This window comes from Taudactylus pleione, unplaced genomic scaffold (genome assembly GCF_031769625.1).
Source record: "Taudactylus pleione unplaced genomic scaffold, aTauple2 ptg000041l, whole genome shotgun sequence".
Lineage (NCBI taxonomy): Eukaryota > Metazoa > Chordata > Amphibia > Anura > Myobatrachidae > Taudactylus > Taudactylus pleione.
The window spans coordinates 11,199,284-11,224,176 of NW_028284443.1; the positions used below are offsets into that span (position 1 = coordinate 11,199,284).

The 24,893-nt window shown below is 37.4% G+C and overlaps 1 protein-coding gene across 1 annotated transcript in view; it reads left to right on the forward strand.

The window, feature by feature from the left end:
* Positions 1-24,893, forward strand: part of GRM8 (glutamate metabotropic receptor 8) — a 1,218,298-nt gene that overhangs the window by 1,188,342 nt on the left and 5,063 nt on the right. Inside the window, exon 10 of the mRNA XM_088457648.1 lies at positions 26-272. Within this exon, the coding sequence (XP_088313774.1) occupies positions 26-272 (247 nt within the window). The remainder of the gene's footprint in view (positions 1-25; positions 273-24,893) is intronic.

Here is a 24,893-nt window from a genome sequence, read left to right on the forward strand (position 1 = left end):
TTGTATTCTGTTTATATTTTTACAGATGTATATCCAGACAACTACTCTGACAGTATCCATGAGTTTAAGTGCGTCCGTGTCTTTGGGAATGCTCTACATGCCCAAGGTTTACATTATCATTTTCCATCCGGAGCAAAATGTTCAAAAAAGAAAAAGGAGTTTCAAGGCTGTTGTGACGGCTGCCACCATGCAAAGCAAGCTGATCCAAAAAGGAAATGACAGGCCTAATGGTGAAGTTAAAACAGAACTCTGTGAAAGTCTTGAAACAAACAGTAAGTGGCTCAGTGAATATTTGGCACTAATAATTTCTTAATGGACAAATTCACATTGTCATTGTATAATATCAAATGGTAAAATTAGTGCTTTGCACAAAATGTTATTACTTTTGGAAAGAAAAGCATGGCGCAAAAAGCAGTAGAACATCATACATGATATACATATAACAATCTCTTGGGAGGCGGCACTGAGGAAAGTAACAACATGAAACAGGAATGAACTGACATTTCAATGTATTCTCATCAGGGTTAAACAACAGTAACAACTACACTATGCACTCCCATAGACAACCAGAGTGCACTTGCCATGCTGAAGACATCATGGAACAAGTGTCAATTGTCATGACCATTACTATGTAAATATAAAAAAATACAAATGCAAAAAAATGTAAATTGGAATGCTTATAGAATTTAAAAATTAATATAAAACACTAATTTCCAACTATGTATATTAAGTATTTCAAGGAAAACACAAATAAGGGTAATGTTATTGTTGTTTTATTGTTTAAACCTGATGAAATTATTGATAATACTTTGAAACTTCAGTTCATTCCAGTTTTATGGCATTTTTTCCTAAGAAATTATATAATATATATATATATATATATTATGTATGTATGTATGTATGTATGTATGTATGTATATATATATATATATATATATATATATACACCATGTGTGTGTATAGAGATATGTATATATTAAAAACGGAAGGCACTCAACAGGTCTCGGCAATGTAATGCAACAGAACAAGACAGAGCCGGCAATGGATCTGAAACCTGTTGAGTTGATAAGCACCCAGGAACGCTGCTATCTGATGTATGTGAGTGCCTGACCTTTGCACAGTATATATATATATATATAAATATATTTACAGGGCAGTTTTATGGAAAAATAAGTTCAGGAACTGTGGGTGGAGCCATAGAAAAAACTATTTTATATGTAAATTATGTAAACACGTATATAGTATTTAGAAGAGATGGCACTCAAAAGGGACTCCAAAATGAAACAACTTAGTTTATGGAAAATACATTTTGGCCCAGTCATAGTTAATGATAAGCTCAGATACAGATATATAATATCCAGGAGGTCTGGCACTCCCAATAACAAATCCAACTTCCTGAGGTGCCCTCACATAAATAGTAACAGGAATCTGGAGGTGTGGCACTCTCAGAAATAAATATTAGCAACACCAATGTGTTAAATCAATCACATTTAGCACATTGGTGTTGCTAATATTTATTTCTTAGAGTGCCGCACCTCCGGATTCCTATATATATATATATATATATATATATATACATATATATATATATATATAAATATATAAATCACAGGGGCTCTGCACTCACCATAATAACTGATAATAATAATAATAATAATAATAATAATAATAAACATAATAAACAGTGGGGTTTTGGTTCATGAATTGATCAATGCATTTAAGCTTGCAGCCCATCATCACGGGACCCCACTTTACTGCAAGTCCCTACTCTATTGCTCAGAATTATAACATGGACATAGCCATCACATTAGTGTTAAACTCAGGGTATGCTATCAAGGTTTAAAGCTCACAGCAACTTTGCTTTTAAAGTTGCTTTGCAACAGGTGTGCTTGGTAACTATCTCACTGCCCTCCCATCCCAGTGTCTCCCCCATATCCAGTGTCCCCCGCCATCTCACTGACACCCATCCCAGTGTCTCCAACCCACCCAGCCCAGATTCTCCCCCCTTCCCTCACTAAACAGCCTACTGCCCCTATCTCACTGCCTGCCACCTAGAACCCTCCAGCCAGCACAGCCAGTGCCCCCACATTCATCCCAGTGCCCCCTTTCTCCTTTTTAAGGGGCCAAAAGTAATGGGACAAACTAAACAATCCTAAATCAAACTTTCACTTTTTAATACTTTGTTGCAAATCCTTTGCAGGCAATTACAGCCTAAAGTTTGGAACGCATAGACATCACCAGATGCTGGGTTTCATCCCTGGTGATGCTCTGCCAGGCCTCTACTGCAAATGTCTTCAGTTCCTACTTGTTCTTGGGGCATTTTCCCTTCAGTTTTGTCTTCATCAAGTGAAATGCATGCTTAATCAGATTCAGGTCAGGGGATTGACATGGCCATTGCATAACATTCCACTTTTTAGCCTTAAAAAACTCTTTGGTTGCTTTTGCAGTATGCTTCGGGTCATTGTCCATCTGCACTGTGAAGCTCCATCCAATGAGTTCTGAAGCATTTGACTGAATATGAACATATAATATTGCCTGAAACACTTCAGAATTCATTCTGCTGCTTTTGTCAGCAGTCACATCATCAATAAATACAAGGGAACCAGTTCCATAGGCAGCCATACATGCCCATGCCATGACACTACCACCACCATGCTTCACTGATAAGGTGATATGTTTTGGATCATGAGCAGTTCCTTTCCTTCTCCATACTCTTCTTTTCCCATCACTCTGGTACAAGTTGATCTTTGTCTCATCTGTCCATAGGATGTTGTTCCAGAACTGTAATGGGTTTTTTAGATGTTGTTTGGCAAACTCCAATCGGGTCTTCCTGTTTTTGTGTCTCACCAATGGTTTACATCTTGTGATGAACCCTCTATATTCACTCTTGTGAAGTCTTCTCTTGGTTGTTGACTTTGACACATATACACCTACCTCCTGGAGAGTGTTCTTGATTTGGCCAACTGTTGTGAGGGGGTTTTTCTTCACCAGGGAAATAATTCTTCTGTCATCCACCACAGTTGTTTTCCATGGTCTTCTGGGTCTTTTGGTGTTGCTGAACTCTCCGGTGCTTTCTTTCTTTTTAAGAATGTTCCAAACAGTTGATTTGGCCACACCTAATGTTTTTGCTATCTCTCTGATGGGTTTGTTTTGATTTTTCAGCCTAATGCTGGCTTGCTTCACTGATAGTGACAGCTCTTTGGATCTCATATTGAGAGTCGACAGCAACTGATTCCAAATGCAAATGTCACACCTAGAATCAACTCCACACCTTTTACCTGCTTAATTGATAATTAAATAATTAGGGAATAGCCCACACCTGTCCATGAAATAGCTTTTGAGTTGATAGTCCCATTACTTTTGGCCCCTTAAAAAGTGGGAGGCACATATAGTAACCTTTGTAATTCCTACACCGTTCACCTGATTTGGATGTAATTACCCTCAAATTAAATCTGAAAGTCTGCAGTTAAAGCACATCTTGTTTGTTCATTTCAAAGCCATTGTGGTGGTGCATAGAGGCCAAAAGATGAAAATTCTGTCAATGTCCCAATATTTATGCACCTGACTGTATATATATATATATATATATATATATATATACACAACCTTTTTTTCTGCCCATTGCAGGACTGATAGCCCCTCACTCTCTGTATTCTGTGCATAGACATCTGATGTGTGTGTGATGTAACATGGATGTACTGAGTAATGTAACATGGATAAGGGGCTCTCCTGTGTGGTGTATTGTGAAGGGACACTGACACTACTGTGTGGTGTAATCATACTTGCCTACTTCTGAAAAAACATTTCTGGAAGATTGTGAAAACAACACCTATGAGTGCAGTGTTAAAGTGAACGTGCACTGCTACATCTGAGAGGTGTGTCATAATAATCACTTACATCCAAATGTTAATGAGCCATAAAGCAGTTAGTAAGATCTACAAGCATTGCGTTTAACAAGTGGTTCCATATAAGTGGCCACAAGAAACCTTCTATGAAAATGCATGTAGGCATAGGGATCGAGCTGGGTATGGATTTCCGGTTGACGGGATCCCACTGGTGAGAATACCAACAGCAGCATCCTGACACCCATAAGAAAACAAGGTAAGTCTAACCCTAACCCCTACCCTAACCCTCCCCGGTGCCTAAACCTAACCTCCCCCCTAGTGCCTAAACCTAACCTCCCCCTCCCCGCACCCTAAACCTAACCCTTCCTCCCCTAACCCTAACCCTGCACCCTAACCCTCACCTAAATGGCGATACTTACCTTCGGGATGCCGACAGCCGGGATACTGGTACTGGGATCCTGAGGCTGTCGGGATTTCGGCAGCGGTATTTAGACCATCGGCATCCCACATGCCGGGATGTCGACTACATCCTATAGGGATCATTGTGCCTTATAACCAAATGCAGGGAAATGGCACTGATAATCCCATTTGAATGTATATATCTCTGATTTTTTCCCCCAAGTATATAACAGCTACATAATGGGGGTAAGGTGCAATCACCGAGATTGCTAGACTTTTCAGGGAGTCAGGGAGATTACTACTGTTTCAGGGAGTCTCCCTGACAATGAGGGAGAGTTGGCAAGTATGGGTGTAATGTGATGAAGGGGCATTACTGTGTGGCATAATTTGAATTGGAGGTACTATTGTGTGACCACACCACTTTGCAGAGAGACCAAATCAGATTTCTCTGCAGCACACCTGTGGCGCGCATTCTCCCTTCGCTGCTTCTCTCCCTACTTTAATTGTGGATGGGGACACCAATGCTCTTTATGTACACATCACCAGAATGTGGAGTTACGGCTCTGCTTTGGTGTGCACAGATGTGTCCTCCTCTGTGTTCAGCATTCCTGTTTCTATTCTAAACAATTCCTACAGTGATCACCATCTAATCCTCTACAACTGCTAAGCTATGGCTTGGTCAATTGGGAAAATGTCTTCCCTTTTCTTTGTGTGTGACTTCCAAACTCTGTCCTCAGGACCCAACACAGGGGGGAATTCAATTAGAGGCGAAATCCGATATCAGATGATTTTGCCAATGACGGTAAAAAAACGGCCGTTTTCTGCCTAAAAACAAACTTTTCTCCAGCCTAGGGCAGGCTAAAAAAATTTGCAAAATCCCTATTTTTGTGTAAAAATCTTGGGATTTCTTACAGAACCCTTTGGACAGCCCCCATAATGATTCTTTAGCAAAAGTACGCAATGTCATTTTTCGCCAAAGTGCGAAACTTACACATTTGTTTTCATTAAAGTATCATTAGGTGGGCTGTCCAAAGGGTTCTGTAAGAAATCCCCACATTTTTACCTCAAAATAGAGATTTTGCTAATATTTCCCCATTTCTCAAAATGGAGAAAAGTTTTCTCCATTTTTACATGAAAAGATGCGATAATATCGCCGGTAATTGAATCCGGCCCACAGGTGATGTATTCCAGGTCACCCAGCAGGTTCACAGGTGTGACTTACCTCAATGAAGTGCCAGCTTTAACTAACAGAACCAACCAAGGGCGGCATGTAATAGAGATCGAGTTTGCTGGAGGTAAGGGATGCCGACTGATCTTGATCGTTTTTTTAAAGTTGCAATTAATTACAAGGTAAAACCAGTTCAGGTTTGCCTTGTAAATGATTGCAACTCAATCTCTATTACATGCCGCCCCAAATGTCTGACTATGGCACATGTTTGAATCCCCTGCAGGGTGAGCTCTCAGCTCTGAATGTGTATTTTAATATAGAGATTGATGTACACTTGCATTTTCTAATATTAATTATATTTGTAATGGCATAAGCTAAGTGGGAGGAGTCAGGAATAGTAAGGGGAGGAGTCTGTGCCAGGAGCCAGATGCTGACATGAGGTGGGCCTATATTTCTGTCTTGACAGTCAGCAACCCCTTTTTTCTCTCCAACAAGCACCCACTTATGTCTCATCAACCAGTACCCCCTTTTGTCTCATCAAGCAGCACCCCTCCTGTCTCTAAATCCAGCCCCCTTCTGTCTCACCAGCCAGCAACCCCTTCTGCCTCACCAACCAGCCCCCTTCTGTTTCATGAGCCAGTACCCCCTTCTGTCTCTCCAGTCATTCCTCCATCTGTCTTTTCAGCCAGCACCCACTTCTGTCTTTCCAGCTCCAGCCCCCAGCCCTCAACTCCCCGCATCCAGCTCCTGCAGCCCACAGACACTTACCTTCTCTTGTGTCTTCTGGCTGCAGCTGGCTCCTGACTGGTAGCAGTGCAGCGCATGTGACATCATGTGCACATTGTCTCAATTAAAATAAAAATGCAACAAACTTTAATTTATTGTACCAGGCAGCAACCAGCAAGTGTCAGCGGCTGCCTAGCCCCAGGCTCCACCCAATAGTTACATCTGTCAGATATGCCCCTGTTCAGCACCCACACATTATTACAGCCTTAATACCATTTGACTCTAAGGCAGCTGCTAGTGTCAGTTAAAATTGAGGTTATGTACAGGGGCGTAGAGAGCGCCGTCGGGCCCCGGTAAAGAGGGGGTGTGGCCTATTCTCAGGAGGCATGGCCATGCCCCCTTGGGGAAAAAAACCTGCTGTACACCGGGGAGGGGGCACTGTGAAACCCTCAGCCCAGCGCAAAGCCAGGGGGGGTGCGATCAGGCATAGGAGATTGCTTGCGGCTGCTAGAGCAGCAGCCACAGCAATCTCCCACTGCAGCTTATCACACGCTGTGTGGTGGGCTGCTGCTACAGAGGGAGGAGCGAGGAAGGGAGAGGGGGGAGGCAGCGCCGGACCCGGGCCCCCACCGGGCCCCACTGGAAGCCTGGGCCCAGGTAAATTGTACGAGCTTCCCCCCCTCTTGGCACCCCTGGTCATGTAATGTTTTCCGCTTTCAGGGAGATGTGTGTTTTTCTGGAAGATTGCAGTTAAATTTAAGAAACAATCAGCTATAAGGCTAGTATTAGGTGCACATTAAAATTATTCACAGCAATCAGTGCAATTATAACTTATCTGAGCATAGGAACAGCTGGAGGAGTGGAAAGGTCCCAAAACAGGAGATACTGTAAAATAAACGAAACGTGACAATGTATAAATCTGTAAATAAACACAGCAGCACATTCCAATCTGGGATCAGTGCAAGAAACCCAAATGAATACAACAAAATGCTAAATTACACCTGAGGAACTGCGCTTTTAAAAATTGAAATACCACATCTGATATGGCAGATATAATAAAAATATCAGGGCAAGTTATATTTATAAAAATAAGGATAAAAAAATGTAATCAATAATTTAGAATGAAAGTCGATATACAAATAATTGCCACACTAATTAAATGCACATATGTATCGTACAAATACGTGTAATCTTCAGGCATAAAATATCTATATCATATGTAAAGCACCCCTGCTGCAGACAAAAAATATTATTATGATTAGAGTTGCAACTGTACAAATTCAGATAAACTATAATCAAAAAGTAGAGCTTCACAAAAAGATTTATACACGTGTGTGTGTATATATATATATATATATATATATATATATATATATATAGTATACATATGCACATTTGATGTGTGGTGTCCTGATTTTTAAAAGCGCAGCTCCTCATAGCCTGTAATAGCCTGTAAATTGCAAGCAGCAGTGAGATGTCGGCCATTTACAGTAGCATCTAGATGTAATCTGGTTTTGCCTTTTAAAAAGTGTACACTTTAAGTACTAGGGGCTAAAGCTATTTTTTTTTTGCATCTCTTTGCAAGTTGCATGCTAACAAATAGGCAGGTATTAATTTAAAAGTTGCATTCACTATATCAGACAAGTCAATGTAACCTATTTAATCTGGGAAACATTTGTCTTCTCTGTTATTTCTCACCTATTTCACTGAGCTGATCTGGACTTGATTAATTGATGTGAAAGGCTCTTTTTACATCACATAATTAACTCAGCCCATACTAATTCAGTCAGTAGGTGAGAAATACTGGACCATACAAATGTTTCCCTGGCGACATTTGTGCTGTGTTTTACCACATATAGAGAGCATCTGCTGACCACTAATTAGTTTTAGATTGTTGAATTTTTCATTCTAATTTAACATTTGGCTTCTGGCAATTTTCAGCAAATGTTTACAGTATGGGAATTTCTTTAAAACAGTATTGCAAATATGAGATGTGATTTTCATATCTAAAGTGAACTTCCTGCATAAAGAGACTCCAATGATAGCACATACAATTTGTAGTTTTTATTTTTCCTTAATGCTCAGTGACTCACCACTGTTATCTAAGAAATTAACACTGTCTAGTATTCTTTAAACTGTAATAATGTATAATTTACAAATTAGATGCTCCTGGCACAAAAATTGTTATGAAGTTTATAAGCACAGTATGACATTTTTCTATAGATCTATGAAGTATATACTTTATAAAAAATTAGCTCATAATTATACAAGTACAGTTATAAACTGTATACTATGTGTATATTATCATTTATTCAGTGGCATAAGTTTAACTCAGACACCCAGAGGCAAATTATAATTTGGTGCCCCCCCCAAATGAAATGGAAAATAAGTATTGTGCATATCTATCTATCTATCTATCTATCTATCTATCTATCCATCCATCCATCCATCCATCCATCCATCCATCCATCGATCTATCTATCTATATGCACAAAAACACTAATATAGAATATGTGAATTTCTTTCTATTATGCCTATTTACTAAAGTAAATTTGCAGGATATCCCCCCAAAATACCCTTTTTTGGGTATATACAGCTATGTGTTAGTCACGTACAGTATAAGATAGTGACCTGTATATTGCAGTTGGCATGAGGCTCAGAGTCCTCCTGATGGAGGTAAAAGCCATCTGATGTGGGGTGGGGAGCCCTCCTGATACCCCTGAATGAGGGAAAAACCAACTGATGTGGGTGGAGAACCCTCCTGATACCCCAGAAAGAGGGGAAACCACCTGATGTGGTGGCTTTGAGGACTAAGTTTGAGTCAAGATACAGTAAGACTGCTACTGTTGTGGAACTACAAATCACAAAATGCCCAGTCTATGCCGAATGCTTCACATGCTGGGAAGTTGCTCCACCAAAGTTCTGCCCCCAGACTCAGTCAATGGTGCCCCAGGCCCCCGCTTCCATGCCCTCTTACCCGCAGCTCCATCTGGTGCATCCTTGTTGACATCCAGCTCCTGGAAGATCTGCAGCTGTGCTTATGCTTGCACAGGTCCACGGCTAGAGCTGCCACCAGGGAGGAGTGGGACAGGGAGTTGTGGGTGAGGGGCACCAGAATCACACTGGTATGAGAAGCTGCTGAGGAGCAGTGACATCATTGAGCAGGAACAGGCTATAGATAGATGGAAGTGGCATCTGATGGTCTGACACAGGGCCCTCCACTAGTATGTGGTTATGGTAGCTTCTCAGGTGCCAGAAAAATGTGCCATGTATTGGGCGGCCATGACGGTACACTCTGGGTTCATATTTACAGCCCTAAGTGGGTTAAATATATTGTGGGCAATGGAGGAGGTGCCCCTTCTGTGCTGGCGCCCGGCGGCAGGCACCTCCATTGTCTCCCATAGTTCTGCCCTTGCATTCATTTAGAAGTATTGTCTTCTAGAATAAAGAATCTATTTGGTGAAGAAAACCTAGAAGCAAGCACATCTTGAAGAGTTTACAAAATTGTAGCATCTGGTACTCAGTCACATTCACCATTAATTATTGTTTCATATACACAATTTATATATTTAATGTGCTATGTGGTGCCCCGTGTATTTTTGTTTTATAGATTTACTTGCACTGTAAAGGTGTATCTTGTAAGGAGGCTGCCAAACTAGTTTGATATTTTTCATTAATGTATTTATCTTTTTTACTTAAACCAGGCATGGTCAACCTTTGGCTCTCCAACTGTGGTGAAACTACAAGTCCCAGCATACCCTTCCACAGATCAGCTGGTAAAGCATGTAGTTTCACAATAGCAGGAGAGCCACAGGTTGGCCAGGCCTGATCAAACGGTTTCTAAAATAGTACACTGAAAGCTAATATTACCTGTAATGATAATTATGCATGTAACTTTTGAAATATACACAGTAGGAAAGATTATCTGGAATATGGATTGCTTCAAGTCGCACTGCTCCAGAAAAAAATCCTCTACAATTGTCAATATAATCAAAAATGACCAACTAGTGTAAAACTGTTAAAATAGAAAATGTATTGAAAAAGAGTATAAAATATGATCACAAGCAAGCTTATGCTTATCTGAATATCCAAGGTGCCAGATCAAAACACCAAAGAACACATAGCAGCATCAAAATCACCAGACTGAAAAGCAAGGGAGGCCACTCAAGGACTTCATCAGGGGTGTGGCCTCCCATCTCTGACCATGGACATACATAGCAGTATAATGAAATACTGGAACAAACATGGCCACCAAATAAATCATATTCCCTAATCCAAAAATGACCACTGCTATAGTGATACAATAATAAGGAGCGTAGTGCCCTTACAATGGATAACATTTTAACAGAAGTGGTATCAGTGATAACATGTACAAAACATATTTCAGGATAATGTCAGTAATGACCAAACACACATATATATATATATATATATTATATATATATTATAGAAAAACAACGCAAAGTGGTCCAATCCAAGGACAAAGGTCCTCAGACTGGACCGAAACATCGATGGCTGTACTTTTATCATGATGACTTAAATAAAACTATATATTCTTATGAAAAACTTATGAAGTCTAGTGAGTGCACCCCAATTTTTTGGAAATATATATATATATATATATATATATATATAAACATAATATAGTCTAACATACAGTGCAAAAAAAATCATATAAAATATATTTAAAAAGCCACTAATTGGCTATTGCAGGTCACATGACCAATATGATATAGAGAAACGACAAGCAGTTTAAGTTAAACAAAGCTGCTAAAAAAATACACACACAAGGAAGCACTATAGTAAAAAGTTACAAATTCATTTAATATAACATAATTGTTCAAATATATTTTGCAATTTTGCACCTTACATGTAATAAAACCACTTAATAAGGCCAAAAATAATTTAAATATATAAAAAACTAGTATAGAATAGGGCAACATAGCCTCAAGAAGAAGAGATATAAAGTCCACTAAGCCTTTAGAAATCTGTTTAAAATGCAGGGATCCACTTTGTGAAATAACATGTACATTTATCCAGGTATACAATATAAGGATCAGTAAGCCCAAATACTGGTTTTTCAAGCTCAATCTCCTCACCGTCAATCAACCTCATCACTTTGCTGTTCTTGATCCCCAGTACTCTGTCCTGGAGTAGCAGCGGTGGGAAGGCAATACCTCAGTGAATTGCTCACCCCGTGAGATGTACATGCAACCATCTGATGTTGAAGATGGAGCTGTGTCAGCGGGGGCAACACATCATAGGTCAGTGTTTAGGGAGGGAGATGCAGATGGAGTAGCGTAATAGATCCAAATGACTTGTATCCACAGGGTCCCGATTGTTCTCATATAAATCACTGTAATCTGTGGCAATAGTGGGCAAGCCTGCGGATAAGTCCTAAACTGCTAAATAGTTATTGTGGGTCACATCACCGCAATGAAACCAATAAACCATATACTGCAAAATGGGCAGTCTTAATGAGGTTTCACAATTGGCAACTCACTTGAAGTAAACAAAACAGCCCATTGTCTGTAAGTGATAAAAGACTTATAACAGCCAAAAGCCCAAGTATTTGTATGTGTGGCGCAATATAAGAATACATTTTAATATGAATATAATTATACAACAATGCACAAAATGACTCAATAATCTATACTTTTAAATACTAAAGATGATTGTGTGCCATTGAATAATTAAGAAAAAAAAAAGAAATACACATGTATATACATGTATACAGATTGCCTAGCAACCAATTACCGTGGAAAGAGAAATACATTTTTTTCCTCCCATTTTCTTTCTACTGTAGACTATTGTGAATGAATTGACACTTAAGGACAAATACTGTAAAGAAAAAATAATTATTAACTCTATGGGCTGATATATTAAGTATACCCATACTATGGGGGAGAAAGTTTTTTTTAAACTATGGTCTATAAATTACAACTAAAGGATAATTGCGGTGTTAAAAAAAATAGCTATAAAGGGTAATACTGTATCTACTCTGGACGATTTGATTATTGCCCATGAAGAAGAAGAGATTCCAAAATGTAGTGAAGTTCTAGACTCACACTTTGAAACTAAAGATCTGGGTGAAGTGACACTACCTAGGAATCCACATACAAAGAGAATAAGCATGCTAAAACTTGTAGGGTTTCCATTAAATAAATCCATTTTGTCTCGTTATTTTTTTTTCCTGGGATATGTCTCTTCCTCTCCAATTTACTGGTTTAAATTTACTGTGTATATAAAATATGGTTCATCAGTATCAGTCTTTGTCTCTTGTCTGCTTGTGTTGGTAACCTGACCTTGAAATCTTCATACTGAATAACACCATAAATACAAGGACACATACAAAAGAAGTCAGTGGTAACAACACTTTAAAAAATCAGCAAACATCACAAGAATTGGATCCAGAACATTCCGGGAGGCCACTTCAGAAGTTTGAAGAGAAATTGTACGCAACAGTGAAGAAATGAAAATTAAATTCATGCAGAAGGGATATGATGAAGTTGAGTTACAGAAAGACATAGGAAAAGTAGGTCTATTAAATAGGAGAGAGATGGTTCAATATAAACAAAAAAAAAGAACCAGCACAGTCCCGAAATAACCTTCATAACGCAATACAACAGTCAACATCATGTTTTTGAGGCAATACTAAGAAAACACTGGCATATTCCACAGCTGGAAGATGGGGGTAAGTGGGTGTGAGACCCCTTCTCCTCGGCTAGCACTCCTCCTACCTGCCCCTGGTGATTTTAATTAGTATTGGTCCTGTGCATTGCAGTACACACATGTAATGGGCACTATTACAGGTAAGTCCTAGATAAATTTATACAATGTGTCAGTATTAGGGATGTTAGGGACCCCCCTGGTGAGGTCACTGTGACATGGTAGGTGGGCAAACATGTTTGGCCAAACATTTACTAAGAACCGCTATAGAAACCATGTTAATTGATAGTTTATTATATATATTTTTGATATTTATTATTCTTAGTACTTAGAGTGTGCATCTGCTTCCACCTTCTTTCTGCATTAGAACTACAGGTCTCAGCATGGTAGCACCTCATTATTATGTTGAAATTAGGATATGCAGCCTATCCTCCCCTTTTTCATATTCTACTGTTGGATAAATAACTACAACCACTCATTCAAGAAAGACCTAGGATTATATATAGGAAGGCACAAAGTTTAAAACAAGAATTAGTGAAAATCTATATTAAAGAATAGAAGAAGAAACATACAGGAACAGATCACAAAGGTCATTTATTTTGCCTGAACTGTCTGGCATGTAAAACCATAAAGAAAACTACTACAAAACAACTAAAAGAGTTGCAATCAAACATAACAAAAAATAAATATGAGATAAATGATAAAATCTTCTGTGAGAAAGAAGGACTTATTTATTCATTAGAGTGTCCATGCGGATACCAATGCTGTATATTTGGCAAATGAAAAGAAAGCTAAAAAATAAGATTGCAGAGCACATTTTTAACATTAAGAAGGGTTTACAAACCCATAGCGTTATAAAACACTTCATGGATCATCACAAAAAATATCCTGCTGGACTTAAATTAATGGGGATCCAAATAGTACCAAAGAATTGGAGAGGAGGAGACATCTCCCAAGAAATAGACAAAATTAATTTATTTCATGCAAACCCTATAACTGAAGGTGTAAACATAGATATAGAATTAATGCATTCTTATAATTTAAATTTTTTTTTTTAAATTTTAACTAATTTATTAGATCTTATAACAGGCAAATTACACACCATTGATATTTACTCTGATTGATTTTATTTGAATTAGGGATGTGCAGGCTCGGTTCTACTCGGTTCTGTTCGGTTTTTTTTACCGAATCTTATTGGCTATCCAAAACTCGTGACAGCTGAAACCCAATAAGATTCAGGTAAAAATAACGAACGGAACCAAGTAGAACCGAGCCTGCACATCCCTAATTTGAATTTAATTAATTCTATATATTCACATATAGTAGCGCAATACCATTTTAAAAGATAATAATAAAAAATATTTAAAAAAAATATTTTTATAACCATGGAGTATTTTAAAACATGGTAATCATCTGTTTTAATTGAAAAAGGATTGGATCAAGGTCCGCTTTTAATCAGACTAATTATTCAATAAAGTTCTCAATCAGTTTAATTATTCAAAAAAGTTTTGCTAACAAAAAGGAGACCCAAGAACTCAGACGCTATCCTTGACAAAGGGCGGAAGTCTGAAATGTGTTGGAAGCGACAAGACCGTACCACAGCTCTGGAAGCAACATCACTATACTGCACCACTGAACAAACGAAGGAGGCGCACATGGAGAGAACAGCTTGTAAAATCCGAGCGTAAGAGATGCACACCAAGGGAACCAGTCAGCAAATGGCAGAATGCAACAAGGAAGGTAGGCAGAATTAAGGCCAGTTAGTTTGCCGCATTTAAATTGATTGCAGATGAGAGCTATCAGTCGGCACTATCGAAACCCCCGGCCTCCCAGTACGGACTAATTCAAAACTGCAACAAAAAGAGCTTTTACACATTTATGTACTAACAATTATTGTTTATCTTTACACATATTTACAAGCGCCCCTTATTTTATATCATACTATGTACTTTTAAAGTGGAGCTGCTAAATTTGCATAACTACCATTAGCGCAGTGCTATAGAAATTTTACATTGTTACATGGCTGGTGGACATCATACTGAACCCTATCCCACTCCACACCAGAGATAGTGGTTTAGTGCTGCCTCCACAAATTGTGATTTAATTGTTGCATTTTATTTACATTTATTTTTTAATTTCATTTGTTTTAATATTTTACACATGCATTAGCAGCTGGACAGCATATTCCAGTTTATAAAAGCCATAATGTTGATTTTTTTTTCCTCTAATGTCACTAAACCAGGCTCTTTGGAGTACACCAGAGGATTTAAACTTGAATTTTATCACTGACGACAAGTAAAGTAACTAACCACAGCTATGATATTGAAAGTAGGTGCGGTGAATGGTGTGGCCCAATAGTGATTTACAGCTTCACTGTAATAGGACACTAAGAGGGGTATTCAATATGAAACGTTAACTTCGCTGTCGAAGTTAAGATTTCATATTGGAGTTTTTACCTGCGTTAAAGTATCGGGCGCGCGCCCGCTTATCCCCATATTCAATATAAAATTAACGAAAAAAATTGTAAGACCCCCCTAAAGTTGTAAAAACATGGGGGATCACTATGGGAACCCCCGTTTTAGCCTTTACATGAAAATCAGAGATTTAAATAGCCGCAGCAGGTGTTTTTTCCGACATTGAAGAAGTGATGCAGAAGAGCACTTAGGTTTTTTTTTTTGTTTTATTAAGTGGTCCCATCAAATTTGGGGTACATGAAAATGGGTACTAGCATATTTTGATGTCCCTAAAGTAAGTTTTTAAAAAATCTGCATTTGTGCACCTGCCGCTATCAATCTATTCTAGAAAACACCTGCTGCATACTTGCAGAATAGCCCTGAACCTATTTCCCTATTGTTAATCATTTTTTTCCCATTTATTTTTTTCACCCACATTTTTAAATTAATTTTTTGGGGTGTCCCTATTTTTTTAAAAAACTTTTTTTGACACAGTTCTTTTTTAAATGTCATTCCCAGGGGTGCAGGCTATTTTTTTTAAGCCTGCACCCCTAAACCCCAATTCTGCACTTTTTTTCGACACCTATTCAATGGTGAAAAGTTATTACCATTTTTTATCAAAGACTTTTCAAAACTGCGATAAGTCTTTGAAATTGAACACGGTGTAAAACTAAAACCTGCGATAATTACGTCATATTAACGCAAAAACAATGTTATCGCTCCCATATTGAATACCCCTATAAATGTTTTTCAGAGTGAGCTAATCTGATTTTATTTTAGTACTTTTACTTTTCTAAAGCATTTACTGTACATTTGTAATGCTTAATATTTTATATTGATTAATGTGGATCTGTATGGTCATAAACATATAGACATTTACAATCTAATTTAATGCACTATTTAGCACAACCTAAATGACAGTATATGTAAGAAAAATATATCGGATTTAGAGATGCACACTAATGTAGCTTGGTCAAACCAGTTTTCACTGTAAATTTTAATATTTCTAGGCACTGACACAGAAGATAGATTTCAGTAAATAATTATCATGTATTGAAAGTAAAATGATAATGATGTATGTGTTTAAATGAATGAAAGGACAGCTACTGTGAAAAGACATTGATTGTTCCAAGAAGAAATAATAATTCAGTGCTGTAAGAGCAGCAAAAATATAACAGTTAAATCTTGAATCTACTTATTTCTTTGAAAACCAATTTGAGGCTTTAAATACTTAATAGAATCCAGAAGTCAATGAAAAATATATATTATATTCTGTTATATGTGCTTAAATGAAAAGAAAATGCCAGAGACATGGTGGGTAGAATTCAACAACTGCTGATTTAAGCCATGTCATTACTGTAAGCAATTCCTGTTTTTGCTTTATTGTGTAGTCCTCACCCTTTTGTTCAATCGGTTTTAGTCAGCATCACTATTGTGACATTTTAAGATTTAAAGGTTCTTGTAGAGTTAAACAGCCCAAACATATAAGTCAAACCTGGGCAGCAAACAGGCTATGTAGTTAGGATGTTGACAGTCACTATGTCAATGGTGACTAAATTGACACCAGAATGCTGGCACCAGTAGACTGACACAGCTGGAATGCTTTTTAAAGCATGTTTAACACGTGGATATTATAAGGTAAATGTAATAGCCTGTGCAATGCAGACATCAGCAAGTCTCTGGCAAATCTGCCTAATGTTTTAAAGGGGCAATCATTTAAAATGCAAAACCATACAAACCTGGTTCAATGAAGTTTATTCATAAAATATATCAATGAACCTTAATGATACAATTAGATCCATTCATACTCCATGTGGGGTCTTTATGCATTAGTCAATCAGAGTGGCTTTCAAACACTGTATGCCCTGCCCCCATCCCTCTGCAAATCTCCAAAGTGGAACTTATTTGCAGCAGGTGTGGTTATGCCCCCCTGCTTGGTCACACCCCTTTCAGAAATTGGGTATGCCAGATATTATGACTGCCCTGAATTCAGCACTTGATATTTCCATTCCATTGTATGGGAAAAAAAACAGTGCCCTGTCTGTGTAATTTTACACACTAAGGGACAGGGTTAAATAACTTGTAGTATTGTATAATACAGTATAAATATACAGTATCTATGCCAAAGGGAAAAAGAACCATACAGTTTTTGCTACTTTTTCCCTGTCACAGTATCTGTCTTCAGAATACCATATATTTTAGTCGCCCAACGTGGTCTACATTTTCAGCTGGTTCCACAAATAACAATAGATTGACAACTTGTACAATACTTTATGTTTTGCAGAATTTATGCTGTGGGGATAAATTTACATATTAAATATATTGGAATGCAGCAGTCTCATCACTGGTGAAATTATTAAAAATAGATATAAGTTTTGAATAAAACATAACCAGACAATAAATACATTTGCATTATTTATAAGAAGACATTAACAAAACATACTGAATTTTGTCAATGGTGTTATTTTAATATATTTGCATCCGTAAATTTATTTAGCACAACCCTTAAGTGATTTACTATCTAGTTATGCCATTTATGTTATATTTCATCTAAATGATAGCAAAATGAAATGGAAATTAATTAAATTAATTTAATTCAGAGGAGGAGACCTTTAACAGCTAAATTTTATATTAGGCTTCAGTTCAACTAATTCAGAAGTTAAATAAAAGATCAAATTACATAGGACACAATTTATTAAAAAAAATGAAATAGTTTTAAACAGTGTTGCATTTTTTTAAATTTAGAAATGTAGGTTTTTGGGGAATTAGTGATCCCTATTACAATCCCTATCACTGATGAAAATACTAACCCTTTGACAAATATTCACTCATTATCAAATATGTAACAGACCTTCCAAAGTTTAGGCCTTTAAATAAGATATTATAGCACAGTCACATTACAGTGTTTTTATTATTCATTAAATAATTATTGACTCAGGCCTTTGCATGTGACCATATCTGCCAGTTTATACTGCTATGAGTCCATAAAGGGTTGACTTAAGATCTCCATACATATTTGCACAAGAGAGATGAATTTGTCTTTGCTAATATTCTGGACTTATTTCTACTGCTGTAGCAGCATGCACACCTTAAGCTGGCCATCCACTATACAATTTTCTGTCAGATACAGTATCTGTCCAAACTGGCTGGTTGGAATGCAAACCTGGTAATGTATGGGAGCAAATGATAGTTGATCATATGGTTTTAAACACTGAAAAAGGAAAAAAAATATTGTTGAAATTGGTTACATTTCTGTGGTTTAACCAATTTGTCTGAACAACCATTTTTGGCTATTTTCAAGTGTTTGTAACTGAAAGAAAATTGTATAGTGGATGGCCAGCTTTATTTTGATTTCTGTAGTGACTATAGAAATTTCTGCATTTTTTGCAAATATACATTACTTAAATTACACATCCTGTAACCTTATATTTCAAATCTATCTAGCCTAAACAATTATTAATATAATATTTTTCATACAACACATTTATTTTCAAACTACTTTAGAAAAATAATTAAACTCTGCTTTAGTTAATGCTCAACTAATGTGGTCCAATAAACAAATGTACAATATCTCAATTCCTAATTGATACTATTTTGCTATGCAATGGAAATCAGTTGAAACACAACATTTTTGGAAATGTAATTGTTCACTTTACTTTATAGTTTTGGTGTAAAGCTTTCAAGGTATCCGGTATTCGGGTGATATTACAGAAGTGGGACTGTCTGGACTTTGGAAAGGGACTTGGACACCATCTTCCTATTTACTGTTTTCGACACTTATGGGGTGATACCTCTCCCAACAATTTTTTTTCTTTATTTATATGAAATTAACTGGCAAACGGGACCCAGCGAGAATTTGGAATGCTGTTGATGACAATCCTCTATAATGTTTGGAGCTCCTATTCAATTAGTTTTGGATTTCTGAAGTACAGAGTAATTTTTCCAAAATAACTCACAAGCTTGCAGCTAGTCAATATATCACCAAATAGTGAATATGTTAATATGGCTTTAGATACCAACAGACCAATGTGTCAATGTACCTAATGCTGAAATATAGAATCACAAACTGCCAGACAGGCAATGCGACATGTTGTATTCTTCTAAGTTTTATCACTCCATCACCTATGCAGCAGATCTATTGTCAACAGCCACATATATGGATGATTGGGTCATGGTATAAGAGCATTGGTTTAGTATGGTATAGCAATGTTCTAACAGAATTACCTTCTTTAAAAGAACTACAGTAAGTGCACAGACATGAGCCAGTAAAATGCATTATTGTTGCAATCTAAAGTATTCCATTATATGAGTTACTGGTTTTCATTTATAATTGCCTATAGGGTTTGGATCCCAGCAGATGGGATTGGAGGTAACAAGATAAGCTGGGTACACACTGACAGATACATTGGCCGATCAATTGATCGGCCAATGTATCTGCTGCCCGTCGGGCAGTGTGTACCCGCGATATGTCGGTGAATGCCGGCATTCACTGACATATTGCATTGGCTGTGCTGCACAGCCGATGGACAGATATGTCTGCAGACATATCTTTCCAACGGCAGACGTGTACGGGCGGTCGGCAGACTGCCCGTACACACACAGCAGCAGCCATGAGGAGGGGGGAGGGACATGCCCACTGCTCCCCAGGACATGCCCCCTGGCTGCCAGGCATAGATGATGGTTGTTCAGTGTGTACGAACAACCATCATCTGCAGATATATCTGTATAGTGTGTACCCACCTTTAGAGTTCAGCAACTCTAGCTCTGTATAGCTCTTTAGGTTTAGGGTGATGATACGTTTGACTAGCAATTGCACACTACAGCTCAGGGGAGGCCTTGCCCACTCACAGCTTTCAGTGACTGCTAGGAATGAGGCCCCTTCCCCCACTCACATGTACCGGAGGATAAAGAAGTGAAAGCTGAATGAAGGTTTGTAATATCCTGTCAACTCCCAGAGCCAAACCCCCAGGGGGCTGAAATGAGAGAGAGAGAAAGAGAGAGAGATCATAGGAGGACTGACATGAGATAAATGAGGGGGAGAGGTAAAGAGATTAGAGAGAGAGACAGTGGGAGGGGTGACAAATATGAGATGGAGAGACAGGCAGGAGGGACAGAGATGAGAGAGATACATGTGGGGGAGGGGGAACAGAGATGGGAAGTGAGGAACACAGAAGAAAAAAAAATTGCAACACAGGGCACGATTACTAGCAACTCACCAAATGATGGGTCCAAAATATTAGTATAACATATCCTGGTAAGCACTTAAATGCCTACCTTGAAAATCTAAATGTACCCTAATTTCTCTATCCTGTACTCATGAGCTCCGTGACCCTTTCATTTTGAGCTTTATTTTTAATATCCTGCATAGATTTTATAGCCATTTGCTTTCGATATTTCTCTGCTGTCTCAATATTTTTCTCCTGATGTAGTATCCAGAGCTGAGCATGGTATTCTGAGTGAGATTTGGCAGCTCTGTAAAGCTAAATTTTGGTCTCTTTCATTTTGCTCATAATCCATCTGCATATACTGCCAAGAGTGTTGTCAGCTTTACATGTTTACTTTCTCTCAGTGATGTCAAATGATTCCAATTCCTTTGCTGTATTAACAGTTATAAACTTATGTACTCCCATAATATGTGACAGTAATAGGTTAGGATTATTTTATTAACTTAAAGAGCAGATACAATTGTGACAGAAGGAAAGGAGAAAAATAAATCTTTAACGAAGAGTAAAATGTAATCAATACAGTGCCTTTGCACTTAATTTGGATTTTATCCAGCAATAGTTATTTACAAGTAGATGTATTTCAGGTACGACAACAGCCCTCGATAAACCATTGTTGTAGAGAAGCATTGTCAGTACACAAAACATACAGTATTAAATTTACATTGAATGACATACTACTGTACAATATTATATTTTTTTATTTTTTGAATGATAAAAGTGATAAATAACACTGTAGCTAATATAAATGGGCAAACATTACCATTCTTTTTTATTTTTATATTTTTTTTAATATGTATGTGGTAAAGGTTAATAAAATAATATTTCTATGTTTTTATATATATATATATATATGGAAAGGAATTAAGTAGAATTGATTGCAGTAAAATGGTACATCATGCAGAGATTATTATTATTTTTTTATTTTTGCACTTGCCAAATATTGAAGCATTTTACAGCTGAAATAATCAAACACCTGGTGAAATATCGCTCAGATTGTTCATTGAATCCAGAAACTGTATGCCTTTGGTTTACATATTGTATTAACTGATAAGATGTATGATTCTGTCAGTATTATTATCTTGACTACCCAGACCCTGGTTTCTATGAGGGGCTCAGGGCTAGCCATTGTGCGGAAGAACATCCCCGATTTGTGCACAATATGTTGATTGGATCTTTTTCAGAGCAGGCTTGACCACACACCCCTGTTTTACTATGTCCCATGCTTGGTTATGACCACATATGAGTAACAATCTGAAAAATGTCTGGTTGGACATAAAGCAAGAACAGTATTCCATTAATAGGGCACTCACATAGACAGTGACTTAGAAAATATAACTTTTATTTTGCCATAAAAAAAAATTATAATTCCATAAGATGTGATGTATTATGTAATGTGTGAATATTATTGTTGTCAGTTAAAAAATATGTCACATCTTATGGTTTTATAATTTGCTTTTAATGTCAAAATAAAAGTTATATTTTATAAGTCACTGTCTATGTGAGTGCCCCATTAATGGAATACTGTTCTAACTTTATGACAGCTCTTGTTATATTCTAGGGTTCACCTACTACAAATAATGAGTTGGTGCCTAAGTTGGTCAAAATATCGGTATGGGTGTAGAGATCAATATTGAATATTTGATTGTATTAATTGTACGGGTAGACTCCCTTTTTGAAACTTAAGTTGTCTCGATGGCCCTGAATTTCAGTATCATCTTTATAAGAATGATAACAAAATTTACTTATCCCCAAATAATCTCTCTCAAACTGTAGTGGTCTGTGTTACTGTCTGTCCTTCTGTCATTTCATCTTGGATGTCCTCTTGCTACCACAAACTCAATCTTCCTGACATCTCTCTCTATTAACAACACAACAATAAACCCTATAGGACCTTTCAAGATCGCTGCCTAGGTGTTATCCTTAAATTGGAACTGTCCTTTGCTCCTTACATTCAATCTGTTTTTCAAGTCCTGTTGCACACATCTAAGAAATATTTACAGAATATGCACATATCTCACTGAAAACACTGCAAATACTTTAACTCATGCACCCGTTGTCTTCCACATTGACTATTGCAATTGCCTCCTTACTGGGTTTCAATAACCAGACTTTACACCCTACAATCTATTTTGAATGCAGCTGCTACAATTTTCTTGCAAAATGTTATTTTACTGCTGTTATGCTCTGTCAGACCTTACATTGGTTGCCTGTATTTTACCAAATACAAGATAAAATACTTATACTAACATAAAAGGCCATAAACAACACTGGCCAACATACATCTCATCACTTAAAAATATCTCCCAGAACAACCCCCCTCGCTCTGTGCAAAATTTGCATCTCTCACCCACACTCATTACCTGCTCCCAATCCCAGTTAAAGGATTATTTTGGCTGCACCCACTCTGTGGAATGTCCTCCCTCACACAACAAGTGTCTCCACTACACTCTAAGGGGTAAATTTACTAAAATGGGTGTTCTATTAAGAAGTGATGTTACCCATAGCAACCAATCAGATTCTACTTCTCATTTATCTAGCACCTTCTAGAAGTTAATACCTAGAATCTGATTGGTTGCTATGGGCAACATCACTTCTTAATAGAACTCCCATCTAGTAAATTTACCCCAAACCGTCAAACATTTCTTGAAAACTCACTTCTACAGACAAGCTTATCAAATTCCAGAACCACTCATTTAAACTCACTCAGCTTTTTTACCCAAATACTCACTCATCTAAACAGTTCAAACCAAATGTATATGTACTTTTTCCATACTCAAACAATCCTTGACATTGGACAACAGTACTATTTAACTGAAACATACAGCTCAGTAACCATTTTTTCCCCTGCAATCTGGTTGGATCAATACGCAATAGGTGGCACGTAACCTTATGTATCAAATTCCTATTTCCCTATAGATTGATTTCGTGAAGTATTCATGAAGGTCTCTCTCTCTCTCTCTCTCTCTCTCTCTCTCTCTCTCTCTCTCTCTCCTATACAATACAATGGAATATGCTCATAAATAATAAAATAAAAGCTTAGAGAAAATGTATATTTTCTATGGAATTATTTGTTTTAATCATGACATTTAGGGCCGTATTCAATTAGTGGCAATAATATCGATGGCGATAAAATCGGCAGTGTTTGCCGGCAAAGTCGGACAATTATTGCATGTTCATTAACATTTTTGCCAAAAAAACAGGCGAAAACCGGTAGGTGCAATAAAAAAACCGGCGAAAATAGGCGAAAAAGTCAGAATATGCATGAAATTGCATCTGTACCCAAAAAAATGGCTGATGTACATCGGAAATTAATTTAGAAGCATATTATTGGCCATAATAAAAGTATTTAGGGTACTTAAATTACATCAGTTGGCAGTAATTTTCAATTTGAAAAATTTTTAAAAAATGAGAGAAAGCTAATTTGTTTTTGAGGAAATTACTAATCCACGTAAATTGGGGGCACGTTAAAATGGGTGCAAGTATATTTTTGTGTCGTAAAAGAGCACTTTTATAAACAACTAAAAAAAAGTCTGCTGCAACTACGTGCAATGTTTAAAACACTTGACGCATCCATATAGCCACAAAAAAAAAAAAAAATGGCAGCTGCTCAATCAATCTGGTAGTACTTTTTTCAGGTGCATGAAATGTTTAAAACACTTAACACATCCATATAGCCCCCTGAAATACCAGATCCAATACGTTAAACCCATTTTTTTGCTCACACAAAATTTGACCAGTTGTTTTTTGCCAAATTACGCAACTTACCCAAAACTGTTGGGGTAATTCATCATTGGGGGGGCTTTGGGGGGGGTCCAAAGGGTTCTGAAATAAATCCTCACATTTTTAGGCAAAAATAGGGATTTAGCATTTTTTTTCTCCTGGCCTGAGAGGATGAAAACTTTTCGCCTGTTTCCCACTGCTCGATTATCAAGGGTGCGATAGTTTACGCGGGTACCAAAACAATAATATTGCGGATTTTATAATTTGCTGTGAAAACGGCACTTATTGCACCTAATTGAATCCGGCCCTTAGTGTATATGCATTAAAAATATAAGAAGAGATTAGGTCAGAGGTATGGAAAACATAGATTACTGCATACTGTTACATTTTGACATAACAACACATACAAAAGACTAAAGAATATTCGGAAACACTTAGCTAATTGTCTTAGCAGTCCCTGTAATTTGCATTTACAAAGAAACTGGAGACCTGTTAGCACTGCTGAGGAACTATGAATCCCAACAAACTCTAGAAGCCATTGGGGCTGATTCTGAGTTGGGAGCAAATCAAGGAAAAGTAAGTAACTTGCACCTTAGCAAAGCCTTGTTGCACTGTAAGTGGGGTAGGTTTAAAATGTGCAGAGAGATTTGTATGTGAGTGGGGCGTATCCAAACTGACATCTAAATTG